The 17305-nt window shown below is 31.7% G+C and overlaps 1 protein-coding gene across 1 annotated transcript; it reads right to left on the bottom strand.

The window, feature by feature from the left end:
* Positions 1 to 1057: 1057 nt before the first annotated feature.
* Positions 1058 to 15587, bottom strand: LOC107444687 (synaptotagmin-7-like). The gene is made up of 2 exons (XM_071180597.1): positions 15343 to 15587; positions 1058 to 4680 (listed from the first exon to the last, which is right to left on the bottom strand). Exons 1-2 carry the CDS (start codon positions 15425 to 15427, stop codon positions 4373 to 4375), a joined length of 393 nt encoding a protein of 130 aa, XP_071036698.1. The 5' UTR covers positions 15428 to 15587; the 3' UTR covers positions 1058 to 4372.
* Between the last annotated feature and the right edge of the window lie 1718 nt (positions 15588 to 17305).

Genomic DNA, 17305 nt, shown 5'->3' with positions numbered 1-17305 from the left:
CTTGAATATGAAGAGAAGTATTTCAATAAATTTCTCTCACATTAATATTGAGAATATCTCTCTTTAGTTATCCGAAGTTAGCAAAAATGCTTATTATTATTTTTACACTTTCGTATGGCTCCTTTTATCACGTAATCATAAAGTTTAATCTGTAAAAAACGAACCAAGAAGCTTTAAAATAAGCATCATATGATATGTATTCAATAACGGAATTGAATGAGATGTTTTTATCTAATAATTCTAAATTATTTTCAATGGTTTTTAATTTTTCAGTAATATATATGTTTTTTTATGTCTTAAGGTTCATTTTCGAAGTCTGATTCGTTTATATGAAATGACGTTTTTTTGCGAATAATCTGCTATTTTTATAACTGCTGTTAGTTTGCGACTGTTACTCATGACTATTAGGTTAAGTTTAGTCTATATAAAGCTTATCACTGTCGACGATTATTTTGAAAATGATGCAAAATGTCAATATTTTGTCAAATTTCAAAACGTTTGTAGTCTTTTTAAAATTAAAAAAACCCACTCATAAAAATTTGCAAAAGCTGAGAGTAAGGCTGTAATTTTGATAGTTTTCATTTAGGTAGAAAAATGTCGCCAAATTGGCGATACTTTAAAAAGTTTTATAACTTTTAAAATATTTAAGTTATTTGTCCGTTCCAAAACCGGGATAATTCTTCACGGCAAGATTATGTATATAATTTAAAATCATTGCAGTGCTTTAAGGCAATTAAACTATGGCTTTTCTTTTTTCTTAGGCGACAGAGCTTCGAAAACATTGTTAATATATTTAAAATGTTAGACTCCACAGCTCCCCATAGGGAATCACAATAATTATTACTACTATTATACACAATAATGTTACTATTATACACAATATTATAACTATTATTATAACAAGAATTATTACTTGTATTAATAAAATCACGATGATTATAGCTGCGGATGACTTTTCCAGATAACACTGATAATTTTTCATTAGTCTCGAGGCTTTTTTGGACAATTTAATTTTTAAAAAAAATGAACATGACACATGAATAAAACATGACATAAATTCCTTTTAGTATTTTATTTACACTTTTAGCCAGATACATAAATAGATATTTCATTGAATTCCATCATACAAACATATTATGTACTCTTAGGGATTTAGGTAAATGGGACCCAGTTCCTAGGCCTACATGTCAAATGACGGGCCTAGGTCCCATATGTTCTACTATCTACAGGAAAGGACACATACATTGAGTATCCTCTATGTACAGCTACCTGCGGACCTTCCTATCACACGTCCTCCTCCTTACGTTGTGGTGAAGTAATACAATTATTTTCATCTTTTTTTTCCTTTCTCCTAAATACATCGAAAGCTATTTACAATATGCTATTACATAGTTATCTATTTCGATGACGTCATTTGTTCAGAAAATGAGTCTATGCTTGAATTTCCACTGTAGACTAAAAACACAGGATGCATTGTTTTGGTTTTTTCTTAGAAAAAAAACCCACAAATGGCAGTTGGGTATGTGCACTGCTGCACATGACTGATGATAAAAAGCATTCAAGCATATGCATAGCTATACGACTTTATTGCACATTTAATAGCCATGCGTGTAGTTTGTTTTAATTTTAAAAATGCTAAAAATTTTGGAAAGGCAGACTTGTGTGAGGTAATGCAGTAAAAATATATTTTACTCGATATTATTAAAAAAAATTATTATTATTTGAATAAACAATGCATTTTGCAATAGTTGAAATATTTTGTACTCTATAATTTTTAGATATTTTAAAGTAAGAGATACAAAATTTGAGCGTGATTTTAGTTAGCTGTGATTCTATGCTTAGAATAATTTAGAAATACTTGATATGAAAATTCTAAGTTTCGACTGCGGTTTGTTACAAATACCGATACTTTTACTTAAAAATGATTGGTTAAACTACTTAAAAGATAAATAACAAACTGTAAGGTATATTGGATCACAGACTTAGTAATACAACCAATATTGATTATTTTTACCTTTGAGTAAATATTGGGATACTATCTAAGTTACGAAGTTTTACTGGTATGGTTCAAAAAGCTATACTGTTTTATTTATCGCCAATCAATTTATGAGTATTCATTAAATGTAATTTCCTTTTAATTAATATACCGAATAATATTTTGATTTCAATATTTCTTTTTCAGTTTTCGAGTTTAATTGTAAACTATTTCACCCGAATAAATTTTCATTACAATTTCAATACTAAATTTTCATTACAATTTCAATAAATTTTCAGTACTCGAAAAAAGTGTATTCGACAGCTGAATGTTTTACCGGAAGTTGTAAATTGTATCAAAAATTCCATTGCGGTGCTTTAACTAAAACGATACTAAAATAAAAAAAAAATTATGTTGGCTTTTGTAAGTGTATAATATATGCAATGTATTAGGCGATCAAAACTACAGTTTCTGACTTTGACGTAATAATTATCACTAATTTTATAATCAGTACAAAAAGTGTCAGTTATTTTTACACATCCATTCTATGAGATGACAATAGAGTTGCACAAAAAGCACACACATTCAAACGCATTGAAAAAGATCTTTTGGAGGAGGTCGTTTTAGGGAGTAGCGCGCTGCCGAGGAACGCCCGCAAAGGGACCTCCGCCACTGAAATTTACAAGCGGACGCGCAAAGCTACAACACATCGAAACACGCAGAGAAACAATGAAATGGAAGACATTGATGCGAAGCTAAGACAACGAGATGGGATGTCCTCTATTTCATGGGCAAAAGAAATTTTCTCATGAGCTATGATTTATCCTTCCTTGAAAAGAGCTCTTTGTTACCATCTCGTGAATAAATTGCAAATACAGCAGAGATTGAATTGGCAATGATACTAGAAGCCAACCTATGCAAAAGTTATTTTATGTCGAACTTTTACATTGAAAATTGGTTTTCCGTTATTCTAATTATTTTGATGTTTCGAGTTTGAAATTTAAACATTCCGCTATTCTAATTGTTCTGAGCCTGAAATATGTGTGTTCCATTATTCTGATTATTAGATGTTCTGAGTCAGAAATATAAACATTCCGTTATTCTAATTATTTTGATGTTCCGAGTCTGAAATATAAACACTCCGTTATTCTAATTATTTTGATGTTCCGAGTCTGAACTATAAACATTCCGTTATTCTAATTATTTTGATGTTCCGAGTCTGAAATATAAATATTCCGTTATTCTATTTATTTTGGTGTTCCGAGTCTGAAATATGAACATTCCGTTATTCTAATTATTTTGATGTTCCGAGTCTGTGTTCTGTTATTTTAAGGTTTTCAATGTTCTAGCATTCTGAAGTTTTGCAAAATTTCTCGGCAAGACAGCGCGATCAAATTTGGTAACAAAATAATGCCCTATAAGTTTTGCTATAGGTTTTTTTTCAAGTTAAACTCGTGATCCTTTATTAGAGAGTGTGGCAATCTAAGAGGAAATTTGAACTTTCTGGTTGAATATATCAAATTTCCTAACTCATCAAGAAGACAAGGTTATCTAATGATTTCATAACACGAATTTTATTATGAGGGAATCACCAAAAAACCTTCGTTTACTTGTTTGGATTGTGATTCTCCATTTTTTATTCACTAATTATTGGGCAACCAATAAAATGGAATATAATTTTTTAATTGACATTGAAATAATGAGATATGTTTAACACGAATAAGAGGCAAATCAACTCAAAGCCTTTGCATCGGGAAGTGCTTCAAAAACCTAAAGCCTAGCTCAAAAATGCAGTCTTTTAACTGCAGGAAACGAACCCTCTCATCAGGCATGTCCCCCTCCACGACCCGTTCGTTGTTCGTTTTTGGTAACACAATGTCGAGCCGAATGCAAAAAAAGGTCACATGCTGTTATGTTACCTGCACGTTGGCAAAAGCAGCGCAAGGGGGTGCAGCAGCGTGGAAAAAAATGCAGAAAGGGTGGGGGAAAGAAGACAGTGAAAAAAGCATTTGGCCCCAAATATTTTTCAACTTCCTCTTTTAGTTATTTATAAGCGGAAGCGAATCGTTCCTCGGCTGCAAACGGCCCGCTTTGTGCGTTGGCGATGATGAAAATGACGACGAACGACATACAAGGGCTAAAGTGGGGGGGGGGTCAAGAAAGTACACATAAACATTTTATCTGAAACAGTCAACATCCTGTGTCATTCGTTGCGCGAGGAAAAATTTTCGACGCAGTTCGATGTTTTAACAGCCATACAAAAGCACCGGGTTCGGTCGTTGCATGTTTATTTTCCCGCGCTTTTTTTTAATTATATATATTTTTATAGGGATTGTTGACACACCAACAGAGACAGAGAGAGAGACAGCAGAGAGGGTGCAGCTGACTTGATTCCCTTCAAAGGGGTTTCAGTTTGTGCCATTGGACAATAGCGGTTCTTGGCTTGGTCAGCATCTCCCCCCAGTGCTTGGCTTCTGTAGGTCCGGATTTCGATCCGAGTACGATGCCCCCGATGGCTTCATTTCTGCCCACATTATCCCAATCCATGACTGTAACATTCATGGATGTGTCCCTAATATGCTCCCACGTGACGATGAAGGTAAAGGCTTCATTGAAAACTGGGTGTAGGGTTGCTTTGTGGATTTCCGTCTTCTGCTTCTCTACTCGCTTGTCTCCTCGCATTAGCCAAATTTTCACATAAGGATCTGTAATAAAAAAAGAGAAAGGATTAGCGAGAGAGCTAAAAGTATATTGTTTTAAATGCATAGTACAAAAAGTATTAATCAATAAAATAACGTATTCTCCAATAAATGTTACTATAATGATTCAAGAATTATGTAATACAATCAGAGTTCATTTTATTTTAACATTAACTAGTTGGTTAAGTAATGCACGATAAATTAATTCATAATCAAGCGCATTAGATTGGAAAGGCTTTAAAAGACTTGGTATTTAAAAAAATACAATAGTTTTAAACTAAAATTGGCATTTAAGAGTAGCATGTATCAAACTTTAAATAAATAGCAAAATTATATGAAATTTAGGGGGTGATCTAATGAATTACGAAATGAATGTCGTTACATTAGGAGGTGATATGGTGAATTATGACATTTTTATTTCCAACGGCAAATTTATTGGACAGTACTTACAGCACAATAAGAAAAGTGAAATGTAATAAAAGATGGTAAACATAATGCAGTAACTTGAGTCCATTAATTCAAAGGTCTCGGGCTTCCCAGTATCGCTCGGCTAGAGAAGACCTGCGCATAGCAGGACGGTGCATAATATGGGTGCATCCATTTCCTCCCCAAGATTACAAAGTGTGTAGATGAGAGAAGGAGCAATGTTAATTCTGCTGAGGTGTTTAAGAAGACAGTCTTGTCTATTGGCCAGGCGGAATTCTGCCGCAGCTCCACGCCTTGGCCCAATATAGGATTTTGGGACTAAATCCCTCCATGGTTTATCGGACACTCTTTTGGATGGGTGCATGAGGGAATGGTCTTTCATGCAATTTGTCACCATTTTCTTGATGGAACAAAAGGGTATTGCGCGGGGAGGAATTTCAATAATTGAGGCGCCCTTCTTGGCCAAAAGATCTGCACTCTCGTTTCCCACAATTCTGCAGTGGGAGGGTATCTACTGAAGGACAATGTTTTTCCTGTGTGACTCAAGGCTTCGAAGGAGTCGTCGGCAGTTCATGACTTCAAGGGTTTCGTGAATTATGAAATTATAAAAATGAGGAAATGATGTGATGAACTTTATTTTATTTTTGTTTTATAACCGGTGTTAAACAGCCGACCTAATTCTGAGCTCTGTAGCTTTTTAATTTTAGAGCCAACTCAAAAGGCAAGGGAGCTCCTGGATAAAGCATTGGAAAAAACTACTCTTTGTGGAGGGCTTTTTAATGGAATAAAAGTTAATCGTTAAAGTAAATTCCAGCGATTCAGTTGAAGATGGCAACGAAAGACGAAAATAAATCGAATCATTAAAAAAGTGGATATGGACAACTTAAGCGCATTGTAGAAAATAAATGACTTAAAAATCCTAACTTATTTAAAGTGCTTCACATCAAAGTGAACCAAAGAATTTGAATAATATGTTAATTCGGAATTCTCGCCAAAAGAATTTGAATTATATGTTAGTTTGGAATTCTTGCCAAAAGAATTTGAATAATATGTTAGTTTGGAATTCTCGCCAAAAGAATTTGAATTATATGTTAGTTTGGAATTATTGCCAAAAGAATTTGAATAATATGTTAGTTTGGAATTCTTACCAAAAGAATTTGAATAATATGTTAGTTTGGAATTCTCGCCAAAAGAATTGCGTTCATATTTTACGTGTTTTTACTTTCTTCGCCTATAAAAAGTGAACTCCTTCGTTAAACTTCCTCGCCACCAGCCATCTTGTCGTCAGCTGAGGAAAATTAACTTTAGAATGCAATTAATTTATACTTGTATATGTTCTCTATAAAGGTAAAATACGCATATTTAGTAAAAAAGCTGTGAGGCTTGCATTTTTTTAAAATAAAATTCTCATAATTTTATTTTGCTGATGCAAAATTTTTATGAATGCATATGTGAAATTGTTTATGATACAGTTTATTCTTAATTCTAGGGGTAATTTATTTAGATATATAATGGTAATATGTGAAATTATTTATGATACAGTTTATTCTTAATTCTAGGGGTAATTTATTTATATATATAATGGTAATTCAAATCATTTTAAATAAAATTTCTAAATCCAAGAACTGAACTGCGCATAAACGTGAATACAAAACCTTAAACGTAAATACAAAACCTTACGAAAATTTCATACATGTTGTCAGCTATGTCCTGTATTTTTTATATACTTTTCAATTCAAATTAAAATAGAATAATTTTGCGTTTAAGTTCTTCTTTAGTTTGCTATAATCTGTGAGCAGAAAAATTATAAATAAATTGAATTAATGCGATTAAAACTACTGTCTGTAATATTTAGAAAAGTCATTTACGATGTAAATATGAATGCTTTAATTTTATTTGCACGGATGACACTGATAAACAAATTGTTTGTTGCATTTATGGAAATACTTGCTCTTGACTATTGTAAGGTGTAAGATCTGGTGTAAGGATTTAAAATCTGTAATTGGTTTCTTTCTCTAAGCTACAGTTTCTTTTCTAAATGAAATTTTTAGTCTATATTTTTGTAGAAATGAACAAATATAAAAACGCTATACTCGTATATTACAAGGGGTCGAAGGGTTGCGACAATAATTCTAGAAAAGTTAGAGCACATCATCAGTATTAAAATTGCACAATAATCAGAGCCTGTAAATGTCGTTGTTCACTGGTAGGGTCACTTCCCTATTACGACCTGTTGCGCACGAAGAAACAGCTCAAAATAGGGAGGTGCTCCCAGCGGCGTATGATGGCATTTTAGGGTAGGGTTCTATACAATTTAAGCCCTAACTTCCCCAGAAATTTGCAGCAACATTTATGCGACTCCCTGTTATATATATCGATGTTATATATATACTCGTTCCTTTCGAAAAAAATATACTAAAAATGTCACTTAAAAAAACTGCAGTATGGAGTGAGAAACCGATATTCAAAATCCATTGAAAAATCTTACGTACCAGAAAAAAAAAATTCTTCCCCTGTGTGATTACCGTTAGTAATAAAATACAAATATTAACTTATTGCAAATTATTTAATATCTTTATATTTTTACTTGTTTTTTTTCCATAAGCAGTTAAACTAAATCTCTAGTCTTAAAAATCTCCTGTTTCTAAGGAATTATAAAAATTGTTTGTTTCATAGATAGAATATTAAATAACTTTTACTTTTAATTTAAACATTTCAAATAATTTCGAAAGCACTACAAGTAATAATCAACAATCTTAAGTGATTTAATGCAATAAACATTAAAGTTGTAAGAAAGATGAAATCGCATAATATTTTCCTGAATTCGCACAAAACATTAACCTTTACATAAGTTAAAATAGAAAGTATATTTAATTTGTTTTTAAAATAAACTATGACTTTATTTGCCTCTTTTGTTTGCGTATTTTTTTCATTCAAGTTATAGTTTCTTAAAAAAATATTTTTCCTCGAACATTTTTGACGCAACATTAAGAAGAACGGGAAAAAAAAGTTTTTCCCTAAAAACGAGCTTAAATCTCTTTCTAGACATTCACAGGAGTCGTAACAATTCGTTGAAACTGCAACTGTTAAATGTTTCAAAAAACTTCAGCTATCTCTGCGCCACAGGCTAAAATCCACCATTAGGCACTAAATGGAACAATTGTTAGTTCAAAATGGACTTGGGAACTTTCGTTTTAGAGAGTTGTAAGGAAAATATATTTTATTATAATGATCTAAAAATAATCTAACAATTAAAAAGGCATGGAAATTTTGGCTTTAAACATAACATTACTGCATTTTTTTAAGCTGCGCTTATTTTTTATGATATAGTTGAATATGAAACGGTTTAATAGCATAATTCTTTCTTCAAAGAATTATTTTTTTGGTGGAAAAATTCTATTTGAGGGATTTAATAATAAAATCTCTATTATGTATAAAAATACAAAAGTTTTTAAAATGAATGTGTAAACTATAAACTTTAATAACTTACGCATGAAATATTCAAAACTTTATAGCTAAATATTTATTATGCATATCTAAATTGATATTACCTTAAAATAAATTAAAGGATCGAATTTTAATATCTAAAAAAAAACAATTTCAGTTAATGGTGGTTATAAATTTTAAAAATGTTTTGAAAGTATAATACTGTTATATTTACAGTACGGGATTAGTACGCTACAATATTTTTGGACACGGCAAGGTAAGTTAGTAGAATTGATTTGGAAATCCTGTAAATGGCTTATCCATTTTTGAAGCTCAATAGCTTTTAGTATGGGTGACTAATTCGCTAAATTAAATAAGGAAATTATTGTCGTGACCTAGACAAATAGGCCCATACGCCAAATTTTGATGCTTTTCCGAAGCAAAGGCAACCACAAACAGCTAGAGAATACCTAGCAGTTCGCGGACACAAGACAAGGCCCCAAGTTGAGCAGGACAAAAAAATTTTATCCGAAAGGCAGAGGAGGCCAGACAAGCTATAGCCAAAAACCAATGGTCTGCAGTGCAACCCGACTGCAGACAAAGTGCAGCCAACCGATAGCAGCAGAACACCCCCTGACCGGGAGGTCCTCAAGCGCTTTATTGAACAAGCAAAACAGAGAATAAAAGTACAAGTATTCACAAAACATAAACAGACAAGATTACAAGTTTAAAGGACGAGTTATAAGTAGTCAGATTAAAGGCATCAGTTTTTAGTTTACAAGCTCTTCTGGTTTGAAGTCCTATTGAGATTTGAGGAAAGCTTTGGTTAGTTCCAGTAGTTATTCTGCCCTATTGTATCCCACGGATGGCTCTCATATACGTTAACACGGGTTAATACGCTAATACGCTCTCTTATACATCAACACCTCTTATAGCTAAATTATATAAGTAACTTAAATATTACATTCAATGCTGCCTTAATATACTGGAGTAGATTGCAAAAGTAAAAGTAAAAAACGCAATAAATTTGGTGACATGTGCAAACAAATAAAATGCAAATTGCGCCATGCTTGCTTATAAAATCTATTACTAAGTCATTTACTAACACCGTCAACACACACACATAAGCATATGTATTCAACACACAAGATTTACATCTTTGGATCAAAGCAGTATTTTTACATTTCGCTTAGCTGTTTCCAGGAAATTCAACAAATGCAAATTCTCCTAATTTTGAACACCAGTGCAACAATCGAAACATTTAAAGTAATAAAAATAATTGGAAACAAATATTGTTTGATTCAAAAACAATTATTGTACGTGATAAATAAATTCAGAGTCACAATATCGATTTTAGAACATCGAAATTCACTTTACCATTTTAAGCATGCTAATTACCATACCACTAATTACCATTCACTTTACCATATTAAGCATGCTTAATATGTAACTTAAATGTGTTTTTTTAACTTTAACGTGTAGATACAAAACAAACTGTAGATATTTTCCAGCAATATCCAAACATGCTTAAAAAACAACTCGCCTCATACGATTAAAATATCAATTCAGTCGAATTCGAATGAATTATTGTTCTCATCCTTTTGTTCTCAAAGCAACTGAAACGCGATTCTTGGTGCCAAAATTTAATAAGTGACGTAACGTAAATGATTAATGATCTCGGTAGCGCCCCCTGGATCTCTGCTACGATATTACTAAAAATTAAATTTAGGTAATAAACATGATTGTGTACAAACGGTTACAAGCAAGTTCATTCTTGGTTTGATTTGTTTTGAAGTTGATGGTCTTACAGATGGCACCTATACGGATTTCACACGATAAAAATTATTAGAAACAATGCCGGAAAACAAATCGTAAGCGCAATCGTATCATCACTTTTCTCCGAAAATTGCAAGAAAATGCTCGTGTGATATAAAAACACACAGTTGCTCAAAATATCAGAAACTGTTTTTTTCAGCTGATAAAAAAATTCACTGAAACATTCACGTCAGACTATTTTGCGAGATTTATTTTACGTAATCGTGTGCTATCATAGAATATAGAACTTTTTGGGATTCGTAAATGGTCTAGAGGATTTTTCCCTTTAAAAATTTAAATTTTTTGAAAAGAATATATCATGACCTGCTTTTTTTCCTGCAATTTGGCACCAAGTGTAAGATGTAAACTTTCAAAGTTACAGCAAAAACACTGAAATGATTTAAAGTATGAATTCTTTAATTCTTTTAAAAATTCAAAAAATTATATTTTATTAAAAAAATATATTTTATTGAAAAATTATATTTTATTAAAAAAATATTTTTCTTTTAAATTTCTTTGAGCTAGTGTGGTCTAAAAAAGAGAATATTTAATTGCCTAAACTTCAAATCATATCACATTCAGAATATTTAATTGTAAAAACTTCAAATCATTAATATGATATTTATGACTTTTATATTTTTCGCAAAATGTCAAAGTATCTCATTTTTGTCTTCAAATTTCAACATTCTAAAGAAAAAATTATAACATTTTATTTGCATTTGTTTCACAAAATTGCTTGAATTTAAAAAAAATGTCCCTGATTGTGTCAATAAACTCATGGAAAAAATTTAAAATCCTAAGTAAAATTTCGAATAAGTTAAAGAAATTACGAAAAAAAAAAAGACTGCACAGTGCGCCAAAAAGAAAAAAACAGAAAATGGTGCACCCTGAATAATTTTTGATCTAATAATAGGATCTTAACGTTCTATGACTCAATCTAAATGTCTCAAAGGGGTTACCTCAAATATGCTAATTAATAAGTTCATGTTAAGAAATTAGACAAATCACATAAAAACGAATTTTTTTGGAATAAACATGCCTTTTCTTCGACGGGATCAGATTTCTGAAACCCAAAATAGCCGCATTCTGGGGTAGCCGTAATCTGGGAAATATGGTCCCATTAGTTTAGTCAGGAGAGCGCTTCAAAGTTCTTAATGTTAATTTTACTTTTGCGCATTTCGTTATATCTCGAAAAATTTTCAACGTAATTGAAAATTTTTGGCGTACAATTATAAAATTCGTTTATCTAAAGATAATTCCATGCAAAATATTACTTTTAGCAAAGATTAATTATTTTTTATTATTTTATTTAATAAATAATGGTCTAACAAAATTAGGATCATAAGGTACAAAATTTTTTTCATCATTTTAAAGAAAATAATTTTACAAGGCAAAATAAAAAATTTGAGCAAATTCTTGAGAAATCAAATTTTGAAAATATAATATTCTTGAAATTAAATGTTTTATGAATTATTCAACCAATTTCGATCAAATTTTAGTATTTTACTTTGTAGAATTACATCCTTTAAAATGATGCAAAAAATTGTATGCTTTATAATTCAAAATTTTGTCGACCATTATTAAATAATGTAATAAAAATAATAAATGTTTTTTTAAAATCTGTTTTTTTGCTGATAATCTTTTTATTATAGTATTTAAAATCTGTTTTGAATTTATCGTTAGACAAACGAACTTTATAATTTTGTGCAAAAATTTTTCAATTCCGTTCAAACATTCTTGAGATATAGCGAAATACACAAAAAGTAAAATTAACATTAAGGGGTCCAAACTTTGGAGCGTTCTTGTGAGGAAACTACTTTTTTTTAAAATACATTTTATTAAACAACTCCTCCTGATCCCCAATGCATAACATGAGGCAGGGAACTATTGGGATCATATTTACCAGATTGCGACTACCCCCTATATTTTGGGGTTCGAAATAGAGGAATCTGGAGATTTCAGAAATGAGAAATCATCGAAAAAAAGGTATATTTATTCATAGAAAATACGTTTTAGAAGAATTAAAATTTTACCTCAATGCAAACCGAAACTGTTCAACATTCAAATCCCAATAGTTAAGAGAGCAAAGTACCTTGGACTCATAATTAATAGTAAACTCACTTGGAGCGACCACATTAAAAATATAACAGACAAAGCAGCAGTTAATATCATCCAACTTCTCATCTATAACCAAAACGTCTCACTAAAAACTATAAAATTACTATACACCTCCATGATCCGACCTATATTTACATATGCTTCACCTGCCTGGACTATTATACCCGAACACCTAATGAAAAAGTTCAACCAATGTCAAATAAAATACTCAGAAAGATCACCCGTGCCAGATGGTTCATACGTAATTCAAATATCCATAAAGATCTCAAAATTCCGTTTCTATCCGAATATATACACAAATTAAATGCAGACTTCTACGACAAAGCCATAAAAGGCAGCACAGCCAACTTCAATCAGATCTTTAACTTCGAGAACTGTAAAAAAGACGATAAACTAAGACCAATAGTCGCTTATTTCACCTCCGACGACTCATACCACAACTATCAGCACAAATAATAGTCTTCAATTCCAGCATCTATGGTCTGCATCAATAATCCAAAGTACCAATAGTCCACAGCATCAAACACTTTACCAATACTACTGAAATCCTGACCTATGTTACTTCACGTTGACAATCAAACTACAGCCATCCACAGATTACAGCAAGTTGTTCTTATTATTTTCATTTTCTTTCAGTTATACAAGAAAGGAGCTTGTCTCCCTGTAACAGCCACCCCATAGACTGCTGAACTCAAAATGTCTTTTATTTTAACTTTTTATACTATTTCATGATGTATGGGATATGGGCCTTTTGCGCGGCCCAGGTGCCCAATTTTTTATATATAAAGAAAGAAAGAAAATACGTTTTTGTGTCTGATTTCGTAATTTATAATATCGTCTACACCAGTGTTTCCAAAACTTATGACTTTTGTATTCCCTTTCTAAATTTTTCGTAACGCTGTGTACCACTAATAAAATAATGAATGTACTTTTTACTATAAAAAAAATTGCACTAAAGCTAAGAATCACAACTGGCTGTTGACACCATTAAATATTAACTGTTAACTCTGCAAAAAAAATAGCCAATAGAAAAATACGCAATCGTAAATTTTCATGGCTAGATTTGTTTTTGAATAAAATTTTTTAAAATTTTCATTTGTTTGCAAGATATTACGAATAAGAAAGCATACCTCCTCTAAACTGTACCCGTACCCCTGGCGGTACGCGTACCACACTTTGGGAAACACTGGTCTACACGAATTAATTTGAGGTCTCCCTGTCAAACCATTTTGAGATTTAGAACGTGAGGATCCGAGTGTTAAGATCAAAAATTACTCAAAGTGGTCAGTTTTTTTAGCGTGCTTTTTCAGCGAAATAAAAACTAATTAGATCCTTTAAAATACCTGTATTGAAGTCTAAAACAGGCACATGAAAATTAAAAATATGAATTTTCTAAGGTTATAGGTTTTTAGATTGAAATAATGTAATATGAATTTATGGTATGCTTTGGTAAATCTAGTTGCTTTGTTTGATTTATCTAATGCGTTGAATCAGATCTCAATATGAATGAAATAGTATTAGTATACCTTTAAAATTGGGACATTAAGTTTCAAAACTGCGTACATTCTGTGTATAATTTTTGAAAATGAATCCAAAAAGAAAAAAAAATGAATCCGTTAAATGAATCCATTAAAAATAAAACAACTTTTTAAACTTCATGAAATGGTGTAATTTGTTAAAAAATAATGGGGTCCATAGCACTGAAATAAATTTTCTTTATTTTTAACCAAGTTGCTTGTCTACTTGATTAGTTATCAGCAAGGAAATCAAGGAGTCAGAAAGATTAAGTGATCAAAGGATGAAATCGATTATCAGAGGAGGATTAAACATTTGTGAGTTCAATTTCCCCAATGGACAGAGATGGATAAAAGCTTTAATTTTCTTCCCTTACAAAACCTAATTTATTTCATTTAACTGGAATTCAATAGATTCAGCCAAAAGTTAATTTATAGAGTTTATAAAGTACACATTTCTTGCTTAGAAACTGGTCAAAGAAAATTGTACCGTTGAATTTTCTGCACTAATTATATTTTCAGAAAATAATCTCAGATTTTATTTTGTGCAAATAAAATAGAAATTTTGTTGAATAACATAAATGAATTTTCGTGCTTTATCTAAAAAATTATGTTTTTATTTTGAAATATTAGGAAATTTAAGGGGAGTCAGTCGAGCCAATTGAGCTACAACTTACCTTTTTCGATGTACCTTTTTTCATCATCTAAACAAAATATTGCTTTGGTTTTTTTAAATACTAAGGTATATTGGTAGAATATTTCAGCGTGATATAAAATCTATATTTTTCTATATATCTATATTTTAATATTATTACATTATTATATAATCTATATATTCCTCAAGAAATGATTACAAAGTTATTTATCAAAGTTTATTTCTGCCCATTCTTAGTATCTGGTAAATTTAAACCTTATGTTTTAAATATAAATACACTTCTTTTCCTATTCAGTCCTTAAATGAACGAAACGACCTTCAAAAGTTTTTAATTGACAACAAAAACCTTCAAACTCTTCTATACATCAAATCCAGAGCCTGCCTATTGAAAAGCTTCTGGAAACCTAGACGTCGCCTTTTACGCTACGCCTACTTTACCCTAATGAATCTGTGTGCGGAAATATGAAACAATTAGTACCTTTCAAGACCCAAAACAAATGACTCTTTCTAAATGCCCAGCAAAGACCATTGTTTTCACTAATGACAGCTGAGGGCAGGAGTGGCCGACTGTTAAAGAACAAAATAAAGATCCAGGCTGTTGAGCATAAAGGTGATTCATCTGCTGTCGGAAGTGGGCCCTCCGGTTGACAAGGGCGGAGACGGGGGCCCCCCTTAACGAGAACTGATTAGATGTCCAAAAGAAATGGAACTTACCGGACGCTCCTGTGATGTCTTTAGCTTTGAGTTTCCGGGCCTTGATAATGCCGATGGTCAGTTCACTTGTACGGGGAACATACATTAAACTGACGAGGAGATCTCCCAGCTGGAAAAAAATAAAATAAAGAGATTATATCTTATTTTAGATACTTCTACAAGATATCTTGTAATATTATGTATAACATCAAATAATGACATATACTTAAGATTTATCAATATTGATTGATATACAAAGAAAAAAACTACAAGAATACATTAAATTGTATCGTGTTTTCCGCCCTATGCATGGTAACAGCGAAAATCACAAATTTTTTTCACCGAATCGCTTGGGTAATGATTTTGGTAAAATTAATAAGTGGATTTTGCTTTATATTGTGCCTCAAAATTTGGTAAATAATGTAGAACTTGGATTTTATATCCAGATACCTTAAACCATGTTAACCATTTGTTCGGCTAAATTTATTTTCCCGTTTTGTATTCTTTACTAAATCTGTGGTAATAAGAACCATAATTTTAAAAACGAGAATTTCTGGTAAACCGTTACCATATGAACGGAAGAGCTACCAAATGAATGGTTTCTTGTTGATGTTTCTAATACCACTTGCAAATACACTAGCAAGTTTAGCACAATACACAAATGTACTAGCAAGTCTGCTTCGCGAAATCAAGCGAATTTAAGGCTGATGATGTGTTTCTTGTTTTTCAGTGGCGCCATCTATGTCCTAGGAAACAGTTTCAGCCACACACACTCGTCACAGCCCATTTTACAGAGGAGACCTATTCATACACCCATTCTTTCATCCATAGATCGTAATTTTGACCTGAATCAGAGAACCAGCAATTTCCAATTTAGTACCTCCATAGTTTTGTTAAGGTAGGACGAGTCACCCTTTACTACGCGGGGAGTTTTTGGTCGGCGGAGACCGAACTCGCGATCTCTTAGGCAGGGGGCTATGCCCTACAGACCAGGCTATCAAAGCCCTTAACGAATGGTTTAAATACCATATATTTAGGTTTTATTACCATAATTCTTTTTTGCCAGAAATATCTTTGCTAAACATTCAATTAATTTCATCAGAATTTGTTTTTCCATGTATGCCTAAGATATGATGAAAAAATACACATTTAACTGAAATCTTAAAAAAAAAATAGTATTTCACTTATTGTTACATAACTATCATGAATTAGATTATTTATCACTAAAGTAGCATACACAACAAGACATTACCAGATCTATTTGCACCCTATCCCTCAAAAAAAAAAAAAAAAAAAAAAAAAAAAAAAAAAAAAAAAAAAAAAANAAAAAAAAAAAGCGCTGCTTTGAAGCCACTAAGTTTTAGCTTGCTTTCGGAAGGGATAAAATATCCATGCTTAGAAAACTTATCAACAGTTATTGCAAATGTATATGCTTGTGCAAAGTTTCGCAATTATGGTTTCTTAAAAACAAAAACGCAATCCACTTCTAATTATCCACTACTTAATTTTTCCAAGATAAGAGGCAATTATGTTATAACATGCAATAAATCTTGATATTTCTGAGACATTTAACTGGTAGCTACTGTTTTTTTCGCTTTCAGAAAAACTGCCCTGGATACTCTGCATAAGGTGGGACGTAAAACACACTTTAAATAGACAATGTGATCTTCGGGGTAAAAAGAAATAATATTGTGTTTGCTTTATGGATAATACGATATTGCTGCACACACTGCTGGAATTTAAATTCTAAAATTAAGGTAAAATTACCGGCAGCAGCCTGTCCATCCAATGAACCGTAAAATTTATGGTAAAAACAGTTTTTTTTCTTATGGTTATGAAACCGTTTACAACTAGTATGGAATAGAGGAAATATTGTGGTGTCAACGCTGAGAACAAATCCCCGTTCTGTCGGTCATGAAAATGAGAGATTACCCCTCTCAGATATATCTATCTGCATGGAACTGATTGGCTTCATTTATCTGGA

Source organism: Parasteatoda tepidariorum, chromosome 5 (assembly GCF_043381705.1).
Source record: "Parasteatoda tepidariorum isolate YZ-2023 chromosome 5, CAS_Ptep_4.0, whole genome shotgun sequence".
Classification (NCBI taxonomy): domain Eukaryota; kingdom Metazoa; phylum Arthropoda; class Arachnida; order Araneae; family Theridiidae; genus Parasteatoda; species Parasteatoda tepidariorum.
This window is presented reverse-complemented; position numbering and strand designations above follow the sequence as displayed.

What these genes read in the sequence shown, in the direction of transcription:
- LOC107444687 (XM_071180597.1), bottom strand. Translation starts at nt 15,427, where the DNA reads ATGTATGTTCCCCGTACAAGTGAACTGACCATCGGCATTATCAAGGCC. An exon ending in AGACATCACAGGAGCGTCCG is followed by an intron (nt 4,681 to 15,342) that starts GTAAGTTCCATT and finishes TTTTTATTACAG; the next exon opens with ATCCTTATGTGAAAATTTGG.